Source organism: Salvelinus fontinalis, chromosome 3, assembly GCF_029448725.1.
Source record: "Salvelinus fontinalis isolate EN_2023a chromosome 3, ASM2944872v1, whole genome shotgun sequence".
NCBI classification, from domain to species: domain Eukaryota; kingdom Metazoa; phylum Chordata; class Actinopteri; order Salmoniformes; family Salmonidae; genus Salvelinus; species Salvelinus fontinalis.
Genome location: NC_074667.1, coordinates 74,012,893 through 74,021,135, shown reverse-complemented (window position 1 = coordinate 74,021,135; position 8,243 = coordinate 74,012,893). Strand labels below are relative to the sequence as shown.

Genomic DNA, 8,243 nt, shown 5'->3' with positions numbered 1-8,243 from the left:
TCGCAATTATGAGACAAATCATATATATGACATTATTTTATTGACTCCGACGAACAGTGATAGGTGTATGGAAATGTTGTTTCAGAAGCATGCCGATATTCTACTCAATTCTGGAGGGATAAAGTTATTCATCTTGTAGTACGCCTATATGGAGTATTTTTTTCCTGAACGATTGTTGTCGCTTACAGTATGCTGAAGTATTTATAAGTTTACAATTATGATGTCATGTACAAAATAGATCAATGAGATTTACAAAGGATTCATTAGAAAAAGAAATCTCAAATATCAGCGTATTAAAAAGGAAAAGCTTAATCTATATAGTGAACCCCTAACGATAACGTAATGCTATTACATGTTCTGTTCACACACTCATGTACAACATTTAGAAATCCATCACAATTGCACGTCAATGACATTAGAGACCATTATTACCATTTTTTATTTTGAGTCAATAACAAGCTTTGCAAAATAATTATGACTATTCAGCAACCTGTATTGGCCTTCATCAAGTGGAAATACTTCATTTAGAATAAATTCATATTCGTTAAGTTTTTACGAGGAACCTGATTATATTGAAATATTGATTTATCTTCGATTTTTTGAAAATCTAGTTTTTATTTTGAACTATGAACTTTGTTCTTGGATAATAGTTAAATTGTGCCGAACTGCAATTAGGCCCTAATCCGTTTTGACAACAAGCTGTAGAACCTCTAGAACCTAGGCTTACACTGTCATATCCCTCGTGACCGACCTATGTTCAAATCCATTTTCTGTGTGCCACAAAGGTATATCCCAGTGATCTAAAGCAGAGGTCCTACCACATCCAATTAAGTCAAGTGGTGTCTTGTGGACCAATGATTTCATCACACATATTCTAACAACCTTCACATAGTTAGTCTACTCATAACACAAGGCATCCCTTCCATTTTTGAAGGTCACATACTCACTCTCTCTCATAATGCAACACTTGCATCACAATTCACATTAAGGCATAGTCAAGCGTGTCAGGTAACATATCATTTGGTCCAACTTACTGCAAGACTGGGGCAATGCAAATCAGAAGTAAACTGTGTCTGTTAGCGTTCAAAACAAATTTCAACCATTTTTTTCTTCTGATTGCCAAAACCAGTAAAAGTTGCTGCATAGTCCTGATACACACGATTGTTATCAAACACACAGCACAGCCACTACAGAGCAACAGCCACAACGACCAGTGAGTGAGATGAAGAACAAACATAATGGCATTTGTTTACCTGCATACATAGATACAGGGTATACTATACTCTCATACTCTTCTTGATAGTAAAACAATGCAGTGTTTGTACAATGGCAAATTGGGAGTAAACAAAATGATAGTTTTGTTTAAGTTAACGAGGCTAATTATTAAGATTATAGAAGGTCCAGATGGGTCTCATGGTGTTATTGTGAAACGGATAAGCCAAAGGGGCATTTTCCCCACATATGATTCATCACAGATTTCTTTCAAATTGTAAAAATGTGTCAGGTTGACATTTATTGGGATGAGTCTTGTCTTTGTGCCAGAACTGAGAGACTTCCACTAGATGGGCCAGCTGCAGTCAAAATTGACTACATCATAAAAATGAATGTACAAATAAAAAATACCTTTTGGATTTAATTTATCAAGGTTAGGGTTAGGACATTAGGTTAGTAGTGTGGTTAATGGTAGAGGCTAGGTTTAACATTAGAGTTAATGACTTTGTGGCTGTGCTAGCTAGTAACCACTCTGCAGAGCTGCCACCAGAACAAGATTCATAACACAAAACGCAAACCTGCAATAATGTGACCACACAGGGAAGCAAAAGCCATTTACTTCAAGTCATTCATAGTTTGATGTCATCAGATGGACTTTGGACTTAATAATAGTTTGATGTCATCAGATGGACTTTGGACTTAATAATAGTTTGATGTCATCAGATGGACTTTGGACTAAATAATAGTTTGATGTCATCAGATGGACTTTGGACTTAATAATAGTTTGATGTCATCAGATGGACTTTGGACTTAATAATAGTTTGATGTCATCAGATGGACTTTGGACTTAATAATAGTTTGATGTCATCAGATGGACTTTGGACTCATTAACAGTTTGATGTCATCAGATGGACTTTGGACTCAATAACAGTTTGATGTCATCAGATGGACTTTGGACTCAATAACAGTTTGATGTCATCAGATGGACTTTGGACTTAATAATAGTTTGATGTCATCAGATGGACTTTGGACTCAATAACAGTTTGATGTCATCAGATGGACTTTGGACTTAATAATAGTTTGATGTCATTGATTTGATTAACAGTTTGATGCAAAAGCAAAACAACAAAAAAATACCATGTTTTAACGTATTCATGGTGGTTTAGTTCTACTTTGCTTAATAATGACCGTTAGTAGTTTGCAACATTTCTTTCTGTTGTGATAACCATTGTACAAAGAAAGCGATTGAACATTCATTTCACAGTTTATATACAGGTGACTTATGATCAAGAGATTATACATCATTAGTGTGGAGAGACCAAAGCACAGACATTCTCCTACATTGTTTCAGCATCAGTCAGTATGGCCACATGTATCTTTCGAAAACACTAATGTAACCCACTCTACTTTACAATTTCATTTTTTTATATCTTATTTTAATATGTTTATCTTCCTATATGTATGACTCTCAACTGGGAAATGACCCTTGATCATTGCTGATGAGCAAATAGATTTTTCATCCATTTTATGCTGTGTCTGAATGGTCATTAACTAAACTGAAGATGAGCAAAGCAATATTACCAGTCAAAAAGTGAACAGCACCATTGGCAGCTACAATAGATGTAAGATTGTTCACCTGTGTCTGATTACAATGGTTTGTGGGGTGCAACAGAGAACTCATCCGTTCACTCACCCATCTTGGTGTAGGTCTAAAGACATGTTTTTTTTGCAAGGAATGAGACAGTAGCTTTGTAAAAAGGCTACATTCAAAAGCACCTAAATGATCTGCAACTACATGGCCAACACATTGAGGAAAATATCTACATGTTAATTATTTTAAGCACTTTTATGCTCTGACCCCTAACCAGGCAGTCAATTTGCAAGATTACAGTAAAATATTTGGTTCAGCATATAAGATATTTGCACCATGCAACTAGTGTAGATAAAACTGAAATCAATATCTACATAAAGAATTGAGCACAGTAACTATATTGGATAATTGCGTGGAATATATTAGATGATACCTCACCATCTTAAAAATAGAAGTTGAGAAATATCTAAGCTATAAGCAAATAGCAGTTGCTCAAGCATTATTCATACAAAATAACTTTCTTAGTAATACCTGATTTATATGAAAGTAGTACTGTCATGGCCTTATTTCTTCAAAACAGGTAGTTAGATTTGAAATATATGTTCAGTCAAATAAATATAATGTATGCTGCCTGCAACAAACCGATGAACTAGTACCACAGAAGCTGAGATTAGTATGTACTGATTATTTTTCCCCTGTTTTAGTAATGAGTATGACAGCGTTTGTAATTTTGCACAGATTTTGCCGTGAATGATAATGAAAGATATTAACCATAGGAAATAATTATGTGTCTGTGTTCTGCTCTGTTCAACCCTCTATTTTCTCACTTGACAAAGAAACCCTGATCATCACCATCTACCCTACCTGCAACATATTGTTAACTGTCAAATATAGTTAGATGACCTTTAAAATCACCCCGGAACCATGTGACCCCAGAACCATGTGAGGGAGGGACAAGAGAATGTCCTCGCACTACTCTACTCTGAGGCGATGGTTATGAAAGCAAAGCACCACGATTGAATACTGCTGTCCATCTCGAGGTGACCATCAGGAATATATGTATTAAGGCATTCAGTTTGTTAGAGCACAGAGTCAAAACAGTTCACCTGGTTATGTATAAGAGTTGCATATGTCTAAGATTTGGCCTTCAAAGAGTGATAGATAGATATGTATTCAGGACCAGGACTATACAACCTGACATGCCAACAACATGCCGTCATACTCTTTCCAATAAGCCGAAAGCAGGTTTCAAACTGACTTGATTTTACAGGCACATTGCAGGCCATGTTGCTGTTGTTGAGCAAAAGTGGATAAGCAAGAATGTGCTTTTTTGTCTTTTAAATGTGCTGTTGGAAGAATCACCTGCTTAGACCAATGAGAGATGAGGATGAATTTCTAAAGAGTAACACTTATTATCTAGATAATTAGCACCTGTTTCTATTGAGGGCAGAAGTGATAGAGATACGTCTTCTGTAAAGAGAGAGAGACTTTATACTGTGAATATAATCTCTAGTTCAAGAAAAATCGACAGAGATAGAAAATCTAAACATCGCTATAATGTCTTTTGGAATGACTTGGCATGATAGAATAAAGTTAAAAAACAACAAAACAAAACGGCTTCTCAATCAATCAACCATATGGAGTATGATTGTTTTTTGCTAAGGTTCAAGATAAGTTACAAAATTAGCAGAAAACTATATTGGAAAGTTTTTGTTCCTGAATATTATACACTGAAGCTCACATAGGGGGAAAAAAGTAGGGCTATTTGAAGCGCTAGGTTTTGAGTCTACAGTTGAAGTTGATGTTCAAAGTGTAGGGAGGCTGGGGTCCATTGTTTCTCTGTCCGGAGATTCAATGTAGTTGGCTGCCTCTTGCAACTTTAACAACATGGCCATCTGAATCAAAAGACAGGAGAGAAGAGTCAGAACAGGTGAATCATTTCAACTTAACTCTACACTACGTTCAGTATGGTGACAACGATACCTTCCAAGCACATACAGCAATAGAATTGCGACACAGACAAGGCCAGAGAAGGCCTTACAGTGTGTTTCAGGGTTTTGTTCCAGCCCTGCTCGTGTTCTATTCACCAGACTCAACTAATCAACAAATAATGCTCATCAAATTTGACCACTATTAGGTGAATCAGGTGTATTGTTTCTGGACTACAACCAAATCCTACACACATTGTGGTACCAGTGTGGGACCACAGTTGCCTACCCCGCAGAGTGTCTCACCAGAGGGTCCAGGGTGTCCATGGAGCTGGGTGGGGTCTCCTTATTAAGAGGCCTGGCTGAGGCCTCGCTGGGCTGGCCGGGGCCTCCAGAGGTCATGCTGGGGGGAGGCAGGTGGAACAGCTTGGCTTGGTCCTGTTGGGCTGAGGGCCAGGGTAGGGTGCCCCTCACCCACTCCACTGGGTCCTCCCACACTGCCTTCTGACCATGCACCTGTGGCACAAAGCCACAACACCGTCATACACTGACCCAACCACTGTCCTATCCACTTTTTTTCAGGACAAACTTGTAATTCATCTTGCCTGGTCCCAGATCTGGTTGTGCCGTTACGCTAAATGTTTGACGTTGCAATGACAATAGGAATTGGCAATACAGCACAGATCTGGGACCAGGCTATAATTGATCTACCAGGATAGTAAAAGCTGTCTGACCTTAATGCCATCCTTGGCTCCTTCCTGCAGGTAGGGAATAATGGAGAGGTTCCACAGGTCAATGAACCAGGAGCGGAACTCCTCCACAGTCACAGGACAGGACAGGAAGAAGCACGGGCCTAGAGAGACGGAGAGAGAAGAGAGAGACAGAGAGAGAGACAGAGAGAGAGCGAGACAGAGACACAGACACAGAGAGACAGAGAGGAAATAAAAGAGAGAATACATCTATTAAAGATATCTTTCAATGACCACATCCAATCAAACACAGTCTGTGACCACAAGCTACAGACAGATCTCCAATATCTAACTAACTTTAGGCATCACTTGATTTGGATAATATATAGATTTAGACCTGTAGACCATCCATAGAGTACTATCCAAATTAAGTGTGACTTACCTTTATATTCCTGTATTATTTCTCCCGTAAAACAGAATGTTTTCCTACCGATGAGGAAGTCAGAGGTGCTGTGTTTCTCCAGGAAGGTGTGCAGGTGGTACCACAGCTTGGGTACCCAGTCCAGCACCCTGAGGAGGTCCTCGTTGGACAGGCTCCTCTCGTCCTCCGCCTCCATCAACTTCCTATGCAGGTAACGCACCAGGAAGCCATTGGCTGGCTCCACGTTATTGGAGAAGGTCACCATCCTGGGGGTCAGGGGAGGGTCAAAGGTCAGGTCATGCGGTACATATCCTAAGGCACATTATTTAATGTACCTATATTTTAGACGTTTATCCCAATTTAAATATCTATCAAAGCATAGATTCATGGCAGGGATATAGCCTTCAATGAGGTGTTTTAAGACTGGGTCAAAACAGTAACAAAACATGATTTGTCTGTTCAATTACCTGAAGCTGAGGTGTTTTAAGACTGGGTCAAAACAGTAACAAAACATGATTTGTCTGTTCAATTACCTGAAGCTGAGGTGTTTTAAGACTGGGTCAAAACAGTAACAAAACATGATTTGTCTGTTCAATTACCTGAAGCTGAGGTGTTTTAAGACTGGGTCAAAACAGTAACAAAACATGATTTGTCTGTTCAATTACCTGAAGCTGAGGTGTTTTAAGACTGGGTCAAAACAGTAACAAAACATGATTTGTCTGTTCAATTACCTGAAGCTGAGGTGTTTTAAGACTGGGTCAAAACAATAACAAAACATGATTTGTCTGTTCAATTACCTGAAGCTGAGGTGTTTTAAGACTGGGTCAAAACAGTAACAAAACATGATTTGTCTGTTCACTTACCTGAAGCTGAGGTGCAGGCCGTGGTTGGGGGTCATCTTCACCGGCTGGTTGGTAGTTCCAATGATGTAAGGACTGAAATAGACACAGAATCATCACAGATCAGACTAGAAACATAAATGTACCATAAATGTCGCTATAGATGTTTGATAAAAGGTTCCATTTCAGCTTCTGTTCAATGTGTTAGTCCACTCACCATTTGTGGTATTTGCAGGTGAGGGCCCCATTGACAAGCTCACTGATGGAAGTGGCATCATGTATATCATCCAGGATAACCACCAATGGGATTTCAGCTGTGCTGGTTTCCCGATCGATCTGATTGGCCAGGTTGGACAGGTAGAGTTGGAGATCCTGTTGAAAGGTACGGGAGCGAAAGAAGTCATGCTATGGTTGACTGTTTTCTAATACTCCTGAGCTGTAAGGTGTACAGGCTTTTGTACCAGCCCAGCAATAACACATCTGATGATTAGTGATAGCCTAAATGATTAGTTCATAATGAGCTGGGTCAGGTCAGTTACTAGTACTGGTCTGAAACAAAACCCTGCACATCCTATAGCTCCTCTCTAGAACTAGGAGTGAGGAACCCTGTTGGCGTGTGTATGACACACACTGTCCTGTCCCCACCTTGCATGACTGGCGGTGCATGTTGAAGGTGACCACGATGCCGTCGGTGCGGTCTCGGCCGCTGCGGTCCACCAGGTACTCTGCCAGGTGGGAAGTGAGGTAGGTCTTGCCGGTGCCGCTGGGCCCAGACAGGATGAGGCGGCGGTGCTTCAGGAGCAGGCTGATGTAGTGTTGGCTCATGGGCTTGGGGATGAGCGTCTCAAACACCAGGCTGTCCACACACTTCTCCTTCAGACCTGCAGGACGCAGAGGTCAAAGTTCAAAAGTTTAACATTATAAATATTTATTTTCTGTTTAAACACACAGTATTAAACAGAACAAACATAAAGTGTATGACAACACAGGTACAACGATTGTTTGGGTGTACAGCATTCCAAACAGCCCTCCATTCAGCTGCTCACAGAGACCTCACAGAGACATACCGTAATTCAAGAGAAACACAAACTATCAAGCCATTTCTCCTAACATTGAGAGAATACACTAAACAAGAGGTTGAATGTTTGTAGTTAAAACAAGAAGTCCATCCATGTGAATGAAAATGTTCTGCTCAACGATTTACTGCATCACACGTCACGTCACCCTTCATAAACAACTAGGAGTGCAGAAATAATGTTCTGAAATAACTCCCAGATCAGAAGCAAGTAGAAGCAAGTCCTTCTCCTACGGCCTTCTCCTCCTCCCTCATGACATCTCCTCCTCCTCCCTCATGCCCTCCTCCTCCTCCTCCCTCATGCCTTCCTCTTCCCTCATTCCTTCTCCCCCTCCTTCATTCCTTCTCCCCCTCCTTCATTCCTTCTCCCCCTCCTTCATTCCTTCTCCCCCTCCTTCATTCCTTCTCCCCACTCCATTCCTTTTCCCCCCTCCATTCCTTCTCCCCCCTCCATTCCTTCTCCCCCCTCCATTCCTTCTCCCCCTCCT

The 8,243-nt window shown here is 40.3% G+C and overlaps 1 protein-coding gene across 12 annotated transcripts in view; it reads right to left on the bottom strand.

The window, feature by feature from the left end:
* Window positions 1-18: 18 nt before the first annotated feature.
* LOC129851436 (neuron navigator 1-like) overlaps window positions 19-8,243 on the bottom strand; it is a 151,330-nt gene continuing 143,105 nt past the window's right edge. For 11 of the 12 annotated variants that reach the window (XM_055917963.1, XM_055917968.1, XM_055917965.1 and 8 more), the window contains 7 exons: window positions 7,326-7,561; window positions 6,898-7,052; window positions 6,705-6,776; window positions 5,911-6,107; window positions 5,466-5,584; window positions 5,038-5,247; window positions 19-4,698 (listed from right to left, as the gene is read on the bottom strand). In XM_055917963.1, the coding sequence (XP_055773938.1) occupies window positions 4,609-4,698; window positions 5,038-5,247; window positions 5,466-5,584; window positions 5,911-6,107; window positions 6,705-6,776; window positions 6,898-7,052; window positions 7,326-7,561 (1,079 nt within the window). In that variant the 3' untranslated portion in view covers window positions 19-4,608. The remainder of the gene's footprint in view (window positions 4,699-5,037; window positions 5,248-5,465; window positions 5,585-5,910; window positions 6,108-6,704; window positions 6,777-6,897; window positions 7,053-7,325; window positions 7,562-8,243) is intronic. The other variant, XM_055917967.1, reaches the window with a different exon arrangement.